This window comes from Myxocyprinus asiaticus, chromosome 21 (genome assembly GCF_019703515.2).
Source record: "Myxocyprinus asiaticus isolate MX2 ecotype Aquarium Trade chromosome 21, UBuf_Myxa_2, whole genome shotgun sequence".
Classification (NCBI taxonomy): Eukaryota; Metazoa; Chordata; class Actinopteri; order Cypriniformes; family Catostomidae; genus Myxocyprinus; species Myxocyprinus asiaticus.
This window is the reverse complement of record NC_059364.1, coordinates 17461851-17479464: the sequence shown is the minus strand read 5'-3', so window position 1 is coordinate 17479464 and position 17614 is coordinate 17461851. Positions and strand designations below refer to the sequence as shown.

At 36.8% G+C, this 17614-nt stretch overlaps 1 protein-coding gene across 2 annotated transcripts; it reads left to right on the top strand.

Moving 5' to 3' along the window:
* Nucleotides 1-4471: 4471 nt before the first annotated feature.
* Nucleotides 4472-16518, top strand: six6a (SIX homeobox 6a). Of its 2 annotated transcripts, XM_051648712.1 has the most exons (4): nucleotides 4472-5175; nucleotides 5971-6064; nucleotides 15710-15786; nucleotides 15891-16518. In XM_051648712.1, exons 1-4 carry the CDS (start codon nucleotides 4604-4606, stop codon nucleotides 15922-15924), a joined length of 777 nt encoding a protein of 258 aa, XP_051504672.1. In that variant the 5' UTR covers nucleotides 4472-4603; the 3' UTR covers nucleotides 15925-16518. The 2 variants fall into 2 exon arrangements, with proteins under 2 accessions (XP_051504672.1, XP_051504673.1); XM_051648713.1 differs by lacking the exons at nucleotides 15710-15786; nucleotides 15891-16518 and having other exon boundaries at nucleotides 5971-6441.
* The last annotated feature ends 1096 nt before the right edge of the window (nucleotides 16519-17614 follow it).

Here is a 17614-nt window from a genome sequence, read left to right as displayed (position 1 = left end):
AAAAGTTACATCATAATTTAGCTTTGTTCGCAGAGGACAGACATAACACTGTGTTACAACTGTACTCGGTGCACAAGAAACATGATTGCAAATGCATCTTCTAAAGTTTCATTAGCTTTTATTCAGCCAGAAAGCTTAGATAAACAAGACAAATAGACAGACATACATTTTACAGTAAGATAGATAGATAGATAGATAGATAGATAGACAGACTCACTGAGCAATTTAGTAGAAACACTATGGTCCTAATAAAGTGCCTGACGTGGTCTTCTACTCTTGTAGCCCATTCGCCTCAAGGTTTGACGTGTTGTGAATTCTGAGATGCTATTCTGCTCACTATAATTGTACAGAGTGGTTATCTGAGTTACCATAGCCTTTCAATGCTTTCAATGCTTCTTAAATCAGTCTGGCTATTCTCCGTTGACCTTTCTCATTAACAAGACATTTACATCCGCTCACTGGATGTTTTTTTTTGTTTGTTTTTTTTGGCACCATTCTGAGTAAATTCTAGAGACTGTTGTGCGTGAAAATCCCAGGAGATCAGCAGTTACAGAAATACTCAAACCAGCCCATCAGGCACCAACAATCATGCCACGGTTGAAACCACTGAGATCACATTTTTCCCCATTCTGATGGTTGATATATACATTAACTGAAGCTTCTGTCCCATATCTGCATGATATTATACATTACACAACTGCCACACCATTGGCTGATTAGATAATCACATGAATAATTAGGTGTACAGGTGTTCCTAATAAAGTGCTAAGTGAGTATAGATAGATAGATAGATATGCAGTGTATGCATACATGCAGTGTAAATGATTTTGTTAAGTAGGTTTAATCAAAAATATGATTGTATATTTTATTTGTTTGCATGTGTGTGCATGTCACAGGATACCTTGTATCAGGGTAAGGAAAAACAAGAAGTGGATTCCAGCTTGATGTGTGAAAAATAATACATACGCAAGCATTAGAAATGTTTGCAAACAATCAAAGAGTATAAAATGTGTCTATATATTTTACTTAAGGTAGACCTAAAACCTTATTTAGCACATTACAATGAGTGTTACAACTGTCCCAGCAGTGTAACAATACATCATGAGGACAGTTGTAACAAATGTGCTCCTTATCTAACTAATTGTGGAAAATTGAAACTATGTATGCAGATTTTTTACATTTAATTTGTTAGTAGGTAGATAAAAGCATCTCATGTGAAAAAATGGCATGTTATTTCTGGTCACTAGTTGTGTACTATAGCAAAAACTGTTACAAATATACTCGGTATACCCTAAAGTCAAAGTTATGCTCATGATTTATGTCTGTAGAAGTTCAAATGAAGGATTTAGAGAAGTTATGGCTTAACGTGCCTGGTTTGTGCATTTTGACAGAGAAAAAGCAGAAAACAGAACTCTTTGTATGAGTGTGACTCTTTATCTCCAACCCCCCAACCCCTGTTCACTCGTTCAGTGATAGCGGTGTCAGGCATTACATTATGTGTAATCCTTATTATTCACGTTGTGCACACTGAATCTCGGGCTCGTGCTTTGGCATATGCATGACACACAGGGTCATTTTGCCACTGAAGTTACAGATCACAAGGACATCTGGGGAATTAATGAGTCTGCCGGATTACTACCTTGATTTGGCAGTCTAAATGTCTCTCTGTTGTAGCAATTTGACTGACTGTGCTGTTCGCAGAAATGACATTTGTTTTAGGAACGTGGTTTGAAGAGTAATGGATAGTTGGACACAAATAAACATTTTGAATGTTAAGTCATGAGAATTTACTGCACTGATCTGTTAAGCTGCCAAAAATTCTGTTACACAGTCCCAAACTCCCTCCCTTACAAAGTTCATGTTTTCTAAAGTCATTATTTATTGAGAAGAGTCATCGAATGATATCAAAAGCCATCTACTGGGTGACTTAGTGGAAAAATATGCCCTATGAAGTTATGTTAAGTCTAACTGTATGAAATATTTAGAGATCTAAATATTTCATTGCTGCATCTCACCCCTTGTTGCACCGTGACAAACCACATCTTTTTCCCCACACTGAAAACCCTAATATGTTGACTTTACTCAATTGATTGAGTAAACTCATTCCATCAGTTGAATTGAGGAATGGCCTCTCCAAAACTTGTGTAATTAAGTTCACTTAACTTGGTGTTCATATAAAATGAACTTAACTATTTAAGTTAAGGTAACTAGATGCAAATAGACTAAACTCAGATGTGCTATGTTGTTGTTTCTACTTAATAATTTTAATTGAACTGACTTAAATTTAGACCATACTATAACATAACTCAAATAAAGAAGATTATTACTGATTCTGCTGTAGGTGAATCATAAAATAAACTTCATTCCCCAAAGAAATGCATATATGCCTGTACTGTAGTTGCACATGCACAAAGAGAATGGATGGAGATGGAGTTAACAGGGTCCAACTTGACCAAAGGGGACACAGATCACTCCAATGATGACACCACACGAAACAACTATATGCAAAAACAAAAAATAACATAAGTAATTCTACAGAAGTGCTAAAATGTCTATGAATTTGTATTAACAAATATTTAGATGCATCCATATGTTCCCTTTGACCAAGGAAACATAATTAAATCATTCAAGCACTAGGGACTATTCCCCATAACCTCAATTTTCTACTCAATCTTTTGAGTTATTAACACTTAAAATCTTAAGTCTATGGATTTTTAAGATGAAGAAGTTCAAGCATAGATATTTTAGTTATGAGCCCAAAACTTAACATTTCAAGTAAAAAGACTACTTGATTTGTCCAGTAATGACAACATTAGGGTTTACAGTGCAGGCCTGTGTCTACGGCCGGTAAACATATAGCCTTGCAAATCCTTTGTTTACAATTATTGTGGTCGGCGTTAATGAGATGGTTTAAACGAACGCTATAATCGTCTTACTATGTCTACCCCTCATTCTTAAGGAGTTTTGGCCGACAGTCACGCGATCATTGTATGGTTTTAACCTGCCCAGATCTATGGATAATTGATAAACGTTGTTGCCAAACACACGATAATCCTCAGCGTAGATTTAAGAGGCTGGATATATGTGTGGTCCGTGAGAATCCGTAGAGGAGGCTACGCTGGCTTCTTGTTTTCATCACATATACAAGATGAGTTCAGAATGTCAGACTGAACACATTCAACGAATGCATTGATGTTTAATATGTATATATGATGTAGAGTAGAGCTGAGGAGTGTTTTAAGTGCCACGCGGCGAATCATGACAACGAACAGCTCCCTCGCGCAGAGTTGAATTTGTGTGTTGGCTATCTGTGGAAAATAATATGAGACATTTCCGTCAGAATTAACTTTACCTCTGTAACGAGGCATATCTAAATGGGACCCGATGCTTCCGACCATCTGTGCTATCAATCTGCTATCTTACCAAGTGTGTTTGATACTACATCCAATAGCCTGGCAGTGACATTTAACTCGAGCTCTTTCTGTTTTTCTTTTGTGTTTATATTGGTGATTTCTAGGGATGTTTGGGATAAGCAATACGTAGCACATTAAATATTTGCCATTTTCTTCCTTTCTTTAGTTCGTTCTTGTAATGAGACAGGAGCATTTTTATTTATCAGGCATCATTGCGTTTTTATAAGTCTATTTTAGACTATCATCAGTGATTTTGAAAGGCCTATTCGGTGCGCTTAGTCTTAAAACTTAGAAACGTCACCGAAATTGTATGCATTTATGTGCAGGCTATTCATGGCATTTTAATAGCATTTGATTTAGGTATTTCTGTCAAACATAAACCATTCACCCAAACCATTTTATTTTAAGTTCTTAGGAAGTGGGAAATGTCTAGTAAAACGTGTAACCTTGAATAGGTAAGACTTATAATGTATTATAACTGTGTTTACAATTTATGATGCATTAAAATGACCTTTATAATGCATTATATCTACAGGCTTCATGGAAAGTGTTACTGTGTTACTCTTTCAACACACGAGAGCGGTATTGTAACGGACACTCCTTCCAATCGTTTTATCTACGTCTCAGAGGGGGTTGCTTCCAGATTTCCACCAAATGACAACATTACATACAGTGTCTCTGAGCACACACGTAAAAGTCAAAATGACGCTTTGACGTTTTCACTGAACGGCGCTGTTGCGCGCTGGGTGGTGCTGAAATCTAGTGCAGCATCACGCGTGATTGGCAAACCTGACAGTGATTGACGTGTGTACATGGCAACCAAGCAGCCAATCTGACAAGTCCAGTAGAATATCGGCAGCAGGGGCTATATGTTTTTTTTTTTTTTTTTTTTTTTTTCCTTCTTCTTCTTCTTCTTCTAATTCTTCTTATAAGAAAACACCTTGGTTACAGTTTTGAATGCTCACACACACAATCAAAGAAGAGATTTTGCCGTCCAGGCTGCTTGAGCCTGCCGCACGGCATAGCTCCTCAGCTCATTTTTTGAAACAGCTGTTAACTTTTGCCATTTACGGTTAGTCTGGATTTGACAAAGACACTGCATAAAAAGAAGAGCTCAACGGACGAGGAGCAACACCAGTCAGGAGGACCAAAAAAGAAAGATAACAGTCAGGGAGGATAGACAAGTCTCCATGTTCCAGCTGCCCATCTTAAATTTCAGCCCCCAGCAGGTTGCGGGGGTCTGCGAGACGCTCGAGGAAAGCGGCGACGTGGAAAGGCTCGGGCGCTTCCTCTGGTCACTTCCCGTGGCGCCGTCCGCCTGCGAAGTGCTCGGAAAGAACGAGTCCGTCCTGCGCGCGCGCGCTGTCGTGGCCTTTCACGAGGGCAACTTCCGCGAGCTCTACCACATATTGGAGAACCACAAATTTACCAAGGACTCGCACGCGAAGCTGCAGGCGCTCTGGCTCGAGGCGCATTATCAGGAAGCTGAAAAACTCCGTGGGCGTCCTTTAGGACCAGTGGACAAGTACCGCGTGCGAAAGAAGTTTCCATTGCCTCGAACGATATGGGACGGCGAACAGAAAACCCACTGCTTTAAAGAGAGGACGCGGCATCTGTTGAGAGAGTGGTACCTGCAGGACCCTTACCCGAACCCGAGTAAAAAGAGAGAGCTGGCGCAGGCGACTGGACTCACATCCACACAAGTGGGCAACTGGTTTAAAAACCGGAGACAGAGAGACCGGGCTGCAGCGGCCAAGAACAGGTAAATACAGACTTCCATCAACGTGTGATAATCTACCACAACCGGCCATGTGCCCTTGACAATTGCTTTTATTATAATTTATTAGCCTGCCTTATTGTTATTATTATCAGTTCCCTGAAAGAAATTAGATTTAGTTGGATATTCTCGCTTAATTTAACTAAAACATTTGTCTCATTTGTCTCCAATATTTGCTCATTATTTTGCACTTCTCCGCTTATGCTCGGCACCATTTGCCAAAAAAAAAATAAAATAAATAAATAAAAAAAATAAAAAGAAAATTATATATATATATATATATATATATATATATATATATATATATATATATATATATATAATTATAATTTTTTTTTCTTTTTTTTTTACATAAATATTTTAGAAAATTATTTTTGGGTCAGAAAGCTTGAAAACAAGACAGAACAGATGCCAATTTCTCAGATCTGCTCTGATTTATACTATACCTCGAACTGTCATATGGCTAAATTTCTAAATCGATGACAGATGGTCAAAATAACGGAATGCATTTATTTTTTTATGTAGGTTGCTTTAAATTTTCGAACACGTGATTTGCGCTTGTATTCGGAAAAATGTTTATCAACATGTTTTTTTTTTTTTTTTGGATTATTCAAGGAAATATTTTCATGTGTCTTTGTGTGTCTGACAGGCAGGACATTACAACATATAGTATTAAAAAAATTTTTTACTCAGATATTTCAAATATGTATCAGCTTGTTTAGGGTTCCACCATTAATGCATCCTCGTTGACATTTTGACTGTCTCTCTTCATCCCTGTAGGCTACAGCAGCAGGTTCTGTCCGGTGGCTCGGTCAGATCGCTGGGGGACGATGACACAACAGTAGACCGTCTGGGTCCTTCCTCAAGCCCTGAGGTCAGTCTCTCAAGCAAGGCAGCCACCTCCGCCATCTCCATCACCTCTAGCGACAGTGAATGCGACATCTAACGTCAGGCTTCAAAAGAGCAAACAGGAGAACTGTAAGAGACAATCAAACAACAAAAGCGAAAACTTTAGTGCCTGTAACCGGCCCAAAAGGGAGCACATAGGCTAAAACGTGAAGGATGAAAGGAATGCGTGACTTAAATTCAATCTCCAGTTGTTGATATGATCAGCAAAAGAAATGTAGGCTACTTTTTGTGACGACAGGAATAGGGAGCTTTTGGGAAAAACAAAAACCTTAAATGTCTGGGCCAAACCTATATTTACTGTTGTATGTGTGCGTACTTCATGATGAAAAGACTGAATAATGTTTTAATGTTCACTTGTTTATATATATATATATATATATATATATATATATATATATATACACACACATACATACGATGTTTATTTACTTAATATATTTAAAATATCATCGGCTTTTTGGCCTTTTATTTGTGTGATTTTTTTTTTTTTTTATATCATTTCTGTTGTGCGTAGATACTGCGCGTCGTGAAAGTTCTGGAAAAAGGATAACCACGATTAAAAAGAATAAAGTCACTGTTGACCTTAGCAATGACCGCAGATTCAGAGAGGTATTTTATTTATGGTAGGCTACGTTTTATTGTGTATTAACGAGTCTAGCTTAAGTCGAATTGGGCTATATGTGTAATGTTATTTCATGTCTATATTCAACATGGCCCAGTGTGTTTACCCGAAACTGAACACATGCATTTCAAAATGTGAATGTCATATGCTGCGGAACATTGCACATTCCATAACAAATTTGGAACAGACGGGGATCAAATATGTTGCATGTTTTAATGCCTCTCTGCGAGCTCTTTCTCTCTCACACTCCAGCAGTAATTGGCTAAAATGCTTCCCGTGGTGTAATGCGCTCTGACAGCACGAGGTCAGCGAAAGGCCGAGACTCTCTCCTGGATGTCAACACAAACCTGTTTCCTTAATCTTCATGGAGGTTTTTTCGCGTGTACACCCAGAGCAGATAAAGGAGATATAGCCTACTAGTGGTCCAACCAAGGTTCGGTAAAAATAATTGATCAAATGAGAACTGGCAGTGCTAAGATTTGCTGGACAAATATTACTATATTGTACTTAATTGCAATATAATTTCCTGTAGATGCACACGATTTTATTTTTATTTTGATAGCAATTCTGTTATGTATTTCACTAAATTGATTTAGCAGCTACATGGCTATACAATTGAAAACGTGGCTGGATATTCGCCTTGTAGCATTGATGTATCCTATCCAGATAATCGTTCTGATTTTCATTAATCAGCTGTTATATAATAACAACATAGTATTACCTAGAATATATGTCATGAAATATATAGCTATTAATATATAAATAAATATGTCTCTAACGTATTGTTTTTAATTAATGATTTTCATAAGATTTAATTTATTTTCATTTTTGTCAAGTGGCAGAAACAAAGAAAAATGTCACAACCATCAAACGTAAAAGTAGTTTATATATATATATATATATATATATATATATATATATATATATATATATATATATATATATATATATATATATATATAATTCTTCAGGTTTAGAGGAATAATCAAAGGCTATAAATATTTTGTAACATGTTTGCTTCGTAAATGAGTGAAGGAGCACGGCGCCTCTGTTTCCCAACTGCCTGAAGAGTTCAGGGTGCGCACCTGGGTTTAACCCGCGCCATTCATTAATTCTCCCAATAAAAAGCACAAGCTGTATTTTTCAAACTTCTTTCAGTCCGAACAACGGCGGGGCCAAACCAAGTGTTCCTTCCAAGAAAAAAGAGAAAAATAGGAGGCAACTCAAGGGAAGGGAAAGGAGCACGGCTTTATTTAAACACTGGATACAGAATGGTGGAAAATTTCCGTTCCTTTTGAGCTCTGGGGAGTGCAGGGTGGGACTATGAAAAAGTCTTTTTAGCAGTCAATAAGGCTGTCAAACTGGTCAACGGTAATCAGCACTAATGACGAGTTGGAGAGCGCCGAGATAACAAAGAAGCACCCGCCCTCCCCTCGCCAAAGCCTCAGCATGCAAACTCAAGCTGGGTTTGCTAAAAGTACAGAAATCCAAACTTTTTTCATTAGTGTGAGTGCGTGTGTCACTTTCTCGATCGTTTATTTTAACCCTTTACTGCCCAGAGATCATGGTAGTAGTAATAACAAAGAATACTGAATTTATAGATCACCTTTCATGATAACACTGTAGCTCAAAGTGCTTTTTGGAAAATTAATTAGCAAGGAAAAATACAAGTAATCTATAGCTAAATTTAAAATTACGTTAAACTGCAATGTCAGCTTTATGTCCTGGAATTAATGGATACGCATATAGGCTAGATAAAGTAACTGTTACTAAAACGTTTCTTTAGTTCAACTAGTCATATGCTGCATGTATGCTCAAATTACCCATAATAATACACAATTTTAAAAAGTGTTTTGGTGATGTATTTGGTACAAAATCCAGATTGTTGAAGGTTGGAGGTGGATGCACAGGTGTATAAAACTTACTCTTAAGTGTGGGTGATTATATAGATAAACCCTGTTTATGCCCCTGTGAAAAACGAATTGTTCAGCAACAAGCATTGGACAATTTGTGCGACCGCTGTGAATGGAAAAGCAGCATGCATGCCAAATATAGGCTAACTGTATATATATATATATATATATTTTTTTTTTTTTTAATTTTTTTTTTCTGTAGTCACACCACAACAAAACGTCACCTTGTACGGATACTTTTTAATGCCAGATTTCCTTACAGGCAAAATCTCAAAACATACCCTTAAAAAAAGTACAATTGTAATCCTATTGATTTTTATTTTATTTGTGATGATCACATTGACCTGATAAATCTGTAGAATGAGTCTCAAGACGTGTTTATAGCTTACTTGAATTAATATATGTATTCAGTGTTCACAACTGGATTATCCAACATTTTTTCATGTTTTTTATTTATTTTTAATTTTTTTTTAATGCTCCCTCTGGTGGTCAAATGTGGTGTTGTACAACCCCCAACCACTGTGCTTTTAGACAGTTCTATTTCCGGCATCATCCTACTGAAACTAGGCCACAAACTCTCAGCTATAAGTATAATTCGGATTTATTTTTTATTATTTTTTTATTGTTCCAAATTTTATTTACTTAGCAGGCGGTTTCACCCCCCCCCCCCCCCCCCCCATATGACTTAAAATTATGAATTAATCAGTGCCGCTATAATGAATTCCAAAATTGCTACGGCTTTGAACAGATTATAGGTGTAACACAGTAAACCTCCAGTGAAACAGTAGTTTAATAGTAGAGGTTTATTTTGGATTATAAGTATGTGTCAAAAAGAGCCGTTGTGAATCAAATGTTCACGAAAGTGTTGTTTTGGCTCGACGTATACAGACCTATTAGGTTAGCTTAATATTACGGTGGCCGTGAAGTGCAAAACAAAACAACAAAACAAAAAACACAACTGCAAATACAAAGACAAAATAACAATTCAGAAACACATCAACAAATCATAAAACACAACGGCAAATCAGAAAACAAAAGAGCAAATCAGAGAACACAACACCAAATCCAGAAACTAAACAACAAGTTAGAAAACACAACAGCAAATCAGAAAACACAACAACAATTCAGTCGAAATGGAAAGGGTAGGTGCCATAGCTTCTCACCTGATTGGCTGTGTGAATGAGACCTAGTCCTTTCTTCAGGACTGTTTCACTGATTATATCAAAATCCATGCCAAAAGGACATTGACTGCAAAACTAAATCATTTGAAGTGTTTTCTCTCTCGGGAAAACAGTAACAGTAAATTTTATAACACAGACAGTAAAAACAGCGAGTGGGAAAAGTTAGTTTTAGGTACGATGTTCATCTATGGTCTCATGGTTCATCTAGTGCGTTAGGGACCGTCTTAAAGTCCACAAACACGCTAAAATGTTGGTGGCATCCAAGCATTCATTCAGTTTGCATGTCCTAACTTAAAAACACTGTTGTTTGACTCCAGCCAGGTCTCCTAAGCAACCAAATTGCCCCGGTTGCTAGGAGGGTAGAGTCACATGGGGCAACCTCCTCGTGATCGCTATAATGTGGTTCGTTCTCGATCTCTTCTAGAGTAAGTCAGCATATCTAATAGCAGCCTTCTACAACCTTTACAATATGAATATAATATATTGGTAAAATTTCAGCATTTGTTTCTAAAATAATTAAACACTGTACTCATAATTGGACATGTTGGCTTCAAATGTAGAAAGTGAGCCATCACGCCGGCAGTCTACTGCAACCTTTAGAATGAGAAAATACTTTTTTAATAATAGCGTTTATGTTAAAATATACAAGTCAATTGAATGAACGCTAGGACACTGGCGTTTTAGCGCAGTTTGTGACATTTTTAGATGGTCCCTTACACACCATAGACGAACATCGTACTTCAAACTTTTCCCGCTAGCTGTTTTTGCGCTCTGTGTTCTAAAGTGTCCCATTACTGTTTTGCTGAGTGACAAACCACTCACAATTTTCAGTAATTGAGCATTTGGAATTAATTTTGAAATAATTGCGCAAGTGGGCAAAGAACCAGTCCTGAGGAAAGGACTAGGTATTCTCCACACAGCCAATCAGGTGAGAAGCTATAGTACCTACCCTTTCCGTTTCGACTGAATTGCTGTTGTGTTTTCCGTCTTGCTGTTGTGTTTTCTGAATTGCTGTTGTGTTTTCTGATTTGCTGTTGTGTTTTTAGATTTGTTGTTTTGTTTTGCACTTCACGGCCACCGTATAATATTATATATGGTCTACATACTTGAATGTCTATAGATGTGACCTAAATCACCAAAACGATTGTAGTTGTCCAAGTCAATCAGATAGAATCGCACTGAACGAGCCGACATTCAGCACCTTGGACAGCAACGTGCCAAGAAACACCTTCTTTTCCGTATAATTAACAGGTTCCCGTAGCATTGCGTTATATGTAGGGTACAACGGGGCTAAAAACACACCTTAATTAAGGACAATGTTTTTTTGTTGTTTTTTTTTTTTGGTCACAAGGTGTATCAAGATTGAACAAATACATTTCTTTTTATTGAATATTTATGGAGCAACCTAATTTGTGCGAAAATAAATAATAACGTAAAAAAGGGTCTCCAGGGGGTTTAAAGTGATATCGTGTAAATATAGGGACAATAGTTATAGGGCAAAATTTGTCAACTTACTTTTGAGACAGCAAGATGCTTTTTTTTTTCTTTTTTTTTCTTTTTTTTTTTTGAGGAACAAATTCACAAAATAGCCAATTTTCTGTTAATTTCAATCACATTTGGCATTTCATAACATCTCAAGTATTCTATAAACAAATTAATCTCTATTGTGATTGGATCAGTATATGTGAGCCACCCAATGAACATTCTACACAACAAATACAGTATATTCACCCCACCTAAGATAAATAATGTGTTTTATAGGGGCCTTTAGCCCCTGCAACAGGGGTGCTTTTTACCTCAAATACTATCCTTTCACTTATTGGACAGTTATTAAAAACCTTTGATTTAATCACCTTGAACAAAACTGAAAATGACAAATAAGTATTTTGTCTCAAAATAAATGTGATAATTTCAGGGATTCTCATTAGCTACATAAATTTGCAACATTTAAAAAAAATGATTAAATATGAGATACAGTTACCTCAAAATCAAACTTTAGACAATGCATGCAAATATCTCCTACATCAGGACATTTTTGCAGTGTATAGTGACAAACAAGTGTTAAGGAAAGTACTGTGGTATTTTTTGTTGCTGATTTAGTGTTTTGGGAGAAAATAAAATCAAAAGTGCCTTTTTGGGGGGGGGGGGGCTTTAGCCCCGTTGAACCCTACTATTCATTTATACCATTTTACGTCACTGAAATCCTGCATTTTTCATCTATCAAATCTTCCCTATGAGCCATTTCCCCTGTGGGTAAATTTTGTGTATGATATGACAAATCTCCATCTATATGTGATGAACAAATCAGTTTGCTGCCAAACAATTGAACTGTATTAACTAGAGTGTCATAAAGTACAACAATTTCACTATGAGGTTTTTCTTCATCTGAACACATCATAAACTTGAGGTTCTCAAAGGTATGTTTGAGCAATTAAAGACTGAGCATCATAAATGTAAGTTATCGTCTTCTGTCTGTTTCTGGTCAGATCATTCCAGACAAATCAATAATCACAGTCTGTTCTCGTCTGTCTGTCATCATATAAATCCATGAGGTTGGTAAGATAATATACTGCCTTTCAGGCGAGGCCTCGTAACTACCTCAAAAAGGAACTGTCAAGAAAAGTAATGTGAATTTCAATCCGACAATAACTGGAGGTAAGTACATATTGTTTTGACAAATGGTTGCCATCACTTGCATTCATAAAAATTGCAGCAGACAAATAATTTAACGTAAGAGCAAACAAGAGAGAGCAAAAACTGGCATGATAGTATGTTATTGAAAAACGATAGTCACCAGCAAATTATGCTCGATCTGAAGCTTGAGAGTCTCAAAGCTTGACAGCTTCTCAATAAACTTAAGTTACTTGTGTGCGACTGTGAGCTGTTCAGGGTCCACGAGACTTACAGTTGTGCTCAAAAGTTTGCATACCCTGGCAGAAATTGTGAAATTTTGGAATTGATTTTGAAATTATGACTGATCATGCAAAAAAACTGTCTTTTATTTAAGGATTGTGATCATATGAAGCCATTTATTATCACATAGTTGTTTGGCTCCTTTTTAAATCATAATGATAACAGAAATCACCCAAATGACCCTGATCAAAAGTTTACATATCCTTGAATGTTTGGCCTTGTTACAGACACACAAGGTGACACACACAGGTTTAAATGGCAATTAAAGGTTAATTTCCCACACCTGTGGCTTTTCAAATTGCTATTAGTGTCTGTGTGTAAATAGTCAATGAGTTTGTAAGCTCTCACGTGGATGCACTGAGCAGGCTAGATACTGAGCCATGGGGAGCAGAAAAGAACTGTCAAAAGACCTGCATAACAAGGTAATTGAACTTATAAAGATGGAAAAGGATATAAAAAGATATCCAAAGCCTTGAAAATGCCAGTCAGTACTGTTCAATCACATATTAAGAAGTGGAACATTTGAGGATCTCTTGATACCAATCCAAGGTCAAGTAGACCAAGAAAGATTTCAGCCACAACTGCCAGAATTGTTTGGGATACAAAGAAAAACCCACAGGTAACCTCAGGAGAAATACAGGCTGCTCTGGAAAAAGACAGTGTGGTTGTTTCAAGGAGCATAATACGACGATACTTGAACATAAATGAGATGCATGATGCATCGAGTTGCCAGAAAGAAGCCTTTACTGCGCCAAGGCCACAAAAAAGCTCGGTTACAATATGCCCGACAACACTTTGTCACAGCTCACAGCTTTTGGCACACTGTAATTTGGAGTGACGAGACCAAAATAGAGCTTTATGTTTACAACCATAAGCGCTATGTTTGGAGAGGGGTCAACAAGGCCTATAGTGAAAAGAATACCATCCCCACTGTGAAGCATGGTGGTGGCTCACTGATGTTTTGGGGGTGTGTGAGCTCTAAAGGCACGGGGAATCTTGTGAAAATTGATGGCAAGATGAATGCAGCATGTTATCAGAAAATACTGGCAGACAATTTGCATTCTTCTACACGAAAGCTGCGCGTGGGACGCTCTCGGACTTTCCAGCATGACAATGACTCTAAACACAAGGCCAAGTTGACCCTCCAGTGGTTACAGCAGAAAAAGGTGAAGGTTCTGGAGTGGCCATCACAGTCTCCTGACCTTAATATCATCGAGCCACTCTGGGAAGATCTCAAACGTGCAGTTCATGCAAGACGACCAAACTTTGCATGACCTGGAGGCATTTTGCCAAGACGAATGGGCAGCTATACCACCTGCAAGAATTTGGGGCCTCATAGACAACTATTACAAAAGACTGCACGCTGTCATTGGTGCTAAAGGGGTCAATACACAGTATTAAGAACTAAGGCTATGCAGACTTTTGAACAGGGGTCATTTCATTTTTTTTCTTTGTTGCCATGTTTTGTTTTATGATTGTGCCATTCTGTTATAACCTACAGTTGAAAATGAATCCCATAAGAAATAAAAGAAATATGTTTTGCCTGCTTACTCATGTTTTCTTTAAAAATGGTACATATATTATCAATTCTCCAAGGGTATGCAAACTTTTGAGCACAAATGTAACAGTCGAAAAATGGTCATCCATAACTCATTACTCGTCATTTAGCAAGTCCACTAACAGTTATAGATGTAAAGAGCAACTGTGACAATTCAGGAATTGCTTATTCTGAAGTTCTAACAAGCCCTGGTACACTAAGCCGCACCAGTCCACCTGAAGTCCTCTTCCTGATCATTTATTTTATTTAAACCTTAAAAGGGTATTGCCACACTCAGCCTTTGTTGCATGAGTGTTTCTCACTCTTGCCTCATGTCTAAGTAGAGCTAGAGAGGGTAAGGCTTGTACATAAATAGGTTTAGCTTCACACTGGCAACCTTGATTGAATTTAAATCTGAATTATTTTACTGCTCACTTAAAATGTACATTGTAACACTAAATTTCAGACTGGGAAGTATTCACAAGAATAAAATTAATAGTTTGTAATATCTGATATGCCTACTATAGCAATAGGCTCATTCACTCAGTGTGAAGCACATTTATGTATACTGCACTGGGCTAGAGACCCAATCCACTCATTTGAGATTTCAAAGCAATACATAAACAATAGCAAAAGGGACATCCCTCAGCACTACCATAGCTTTAAAGTTCATAAAAATGTGGTCTGTTGTATTAAACGTAGGACTAGAGTAATAACGGGTCAGTGTTTTGTCAAGTGTTTATGATGCAATTCCTCCTATTGTTCAAAAGGGGGAGACAAGTCTCTTGATCAAAGTTTAGTCAGTTCCTTTAGGCTTGGTTTCCTGAAGCACTAAATTAGTAGCACAACACGTAGTAGGTTTACTTAATCGTTCGTAAATTAACAAGAGTTTCGTCCACTATGTGCAACATAATTAAATATTTCTGCTTTTTTTCACTTTTTATCGGAGACATACGAGGAAGACACAAACATATAAACGATATACAGTATATATATGATTACGGCAAAGCCATTGTTCACTATATTTGAGATAAAAAATAAAATAAAATAAACTTTTTAATGACACCCCACAGTCTGTGCATGCCATAGCCTTGAATGACAGACAATAGGGTATCTTTGGCCTACTTTTCATAACAAAATTCTTACAAAAGTACAATTACAATAATATTAATTTCACAACTTTGACCTTGTAACAGTTTTTAAACTTATAAATAAACACATCATCCTTATACATACGTTACTGATGTTATTTAATGAGATTTGTGTGACCGTGTTTAACCCTTTCTTACCAAAGCCATTATTCTTCTTACTATTATTGAGTAAAGTTTAATGATGTGTTGTTTTTATATGCTGCTGTTTAATGTTTAACAAGTTAACTACTAATGCTCTCTGTTGTGCTTTCTCAATGGTTTATTTACCCATTCTATTCTGTGTTCCAACACAGTGTTGTAAAAGTCTGACTCTTAGATCAGCAGCGCAAGGTCTCTGGAATTTTGGATTCAGAGAAGCACTATCTCACAGGTATTGTTTATAAGAAATTATTTTGGATATATGTTAATGATTTTTGCTATTCCAGCTACCCAGATGGCTATGTAGTTTTTTTTAAGACCTCTGTTCCCTTACAGGGCAGAAAGGCCTCGCCATTTGGATATAATGTAACAAAGGTATCACTGAGGACTGCTAAACACCTGCTCTTCTTATCATAAAATAAGCATCTAATTAGTTTATTATCCACCAGTCTACAAGTCTTTCTAGAGTATCTCAGTGTCCTGTGAACACTGACACACTTAAACTATACAGAAGCTACATGTGCAGTTTAAAGGCTCAGTTTCCTCATTAACAAGAGCAGTTTCTCTTTCTTTCTCTGGGATTTTCCTTTTAATGTTCAGATTTTTAAGGTATAGATTGACCGATTTTTAATTCTAAACACATTATTAAATTGGTGGAATTGTCAGATAGATTTTTATTTATTTATTTTTTAGAATGTAGTCTCAATACCAAGCCATTTTGATAACATTATGTGATGCCTAACATTACCACTAGATAGCAGAAGAGACTATGTTTTACAGTGAGTAACAGACTGTAACCACAGTAATTAAGATCCTACCGACTTGTGCTGACATCATGATGACCATACATTCAATGTGTTAGTAAAACAAAGAGTTTGGAGATTTAAAACGTACAAGTGTTGTGTACATTTTTGTGAAAGAGAAATGTGTGTATATGGATGCTCGTAAATTTTCTCCTTTGTGTGCTGGAAGCTTCTTCATCTTTAAATTGTTTTATATTTCAACACACGTGTACACATTAGGCCTGTCTTGCTTAGTTTATTGCACTATTATACAATAAATGTATAAGGTTTTATTATGTACAGTAGGTGCTGACAAATCTTTTGTCCACTGAGGGGTTGGTTGATAGTATTTAACCACAGGTCCCCTGGGTTTCTGTACATTCTGTACGGTGTTGTTTAAAAATCTTCAATATTCAGGTAAAAAGAGTTCCACAATAAGGACAGGTTGATGTGAGTGGACTGAAAAATGAGAGAGCAAAAAGAGAGGAAAGGCCCTTTTGTTGTACCTGCTGGGAAACCATTTAGGAATACTAAAGTTTGTCAATGAACATGAACTGCAGTTCTCCCATTGTCTCTGGACTTTACCAGAATTCCATAATCAATGTGAATCTAGATCACCATGACTGAGATTGCCACTGGAATGTCAGCACCATGCAGGCAGAGTTGAGGGCATGCTTGTAAAGTTTGTTGAACATTTTGGAATATATCACACCAAATTCATTGTAGCTAATAAGTAAACCCTTAAAGGAGCATGCTCCAAGTCCCTATGAAAAACAGGAAGCTATCATATTTCTTTTTTAATTTCCTGAGTTTTTCTTTAATGAAGCCATCTAGAGTTTTATAATTTTCTCTCTATTTCTGGGGATTGAAATTTAATTACATTAATTTCATTTTTTTCATTTTTACACACCTCTTTTCAAAGATATATTTTATGTGCAATTCATGAGTGGAATTACTTTTACAGGTGTTACTAGTGCTGATGTATTTGACTATATACAATATAGTTTACAATGGTTATGACTGGACCTGTTTCAAACGTAAAAAGTGAAACCAATGTATTATTATTTGTCTCATCTGTGGCACTATCAGCATTAGTTATTTCTGAGATGTGTGTGTGTCCCGATAGACCAGTGAGAAATGTCTGCTTCAGATTTCAAAACGAATGTATCACCCATATCCCTTTCACACAAACACATGCCTTCAGTGAGGGTCTGGTTAAAGTGTTGTCAGGTCCATGCATCACTGGTAACAGAATCCCTCTCTTCTGGCTCTCTTCAG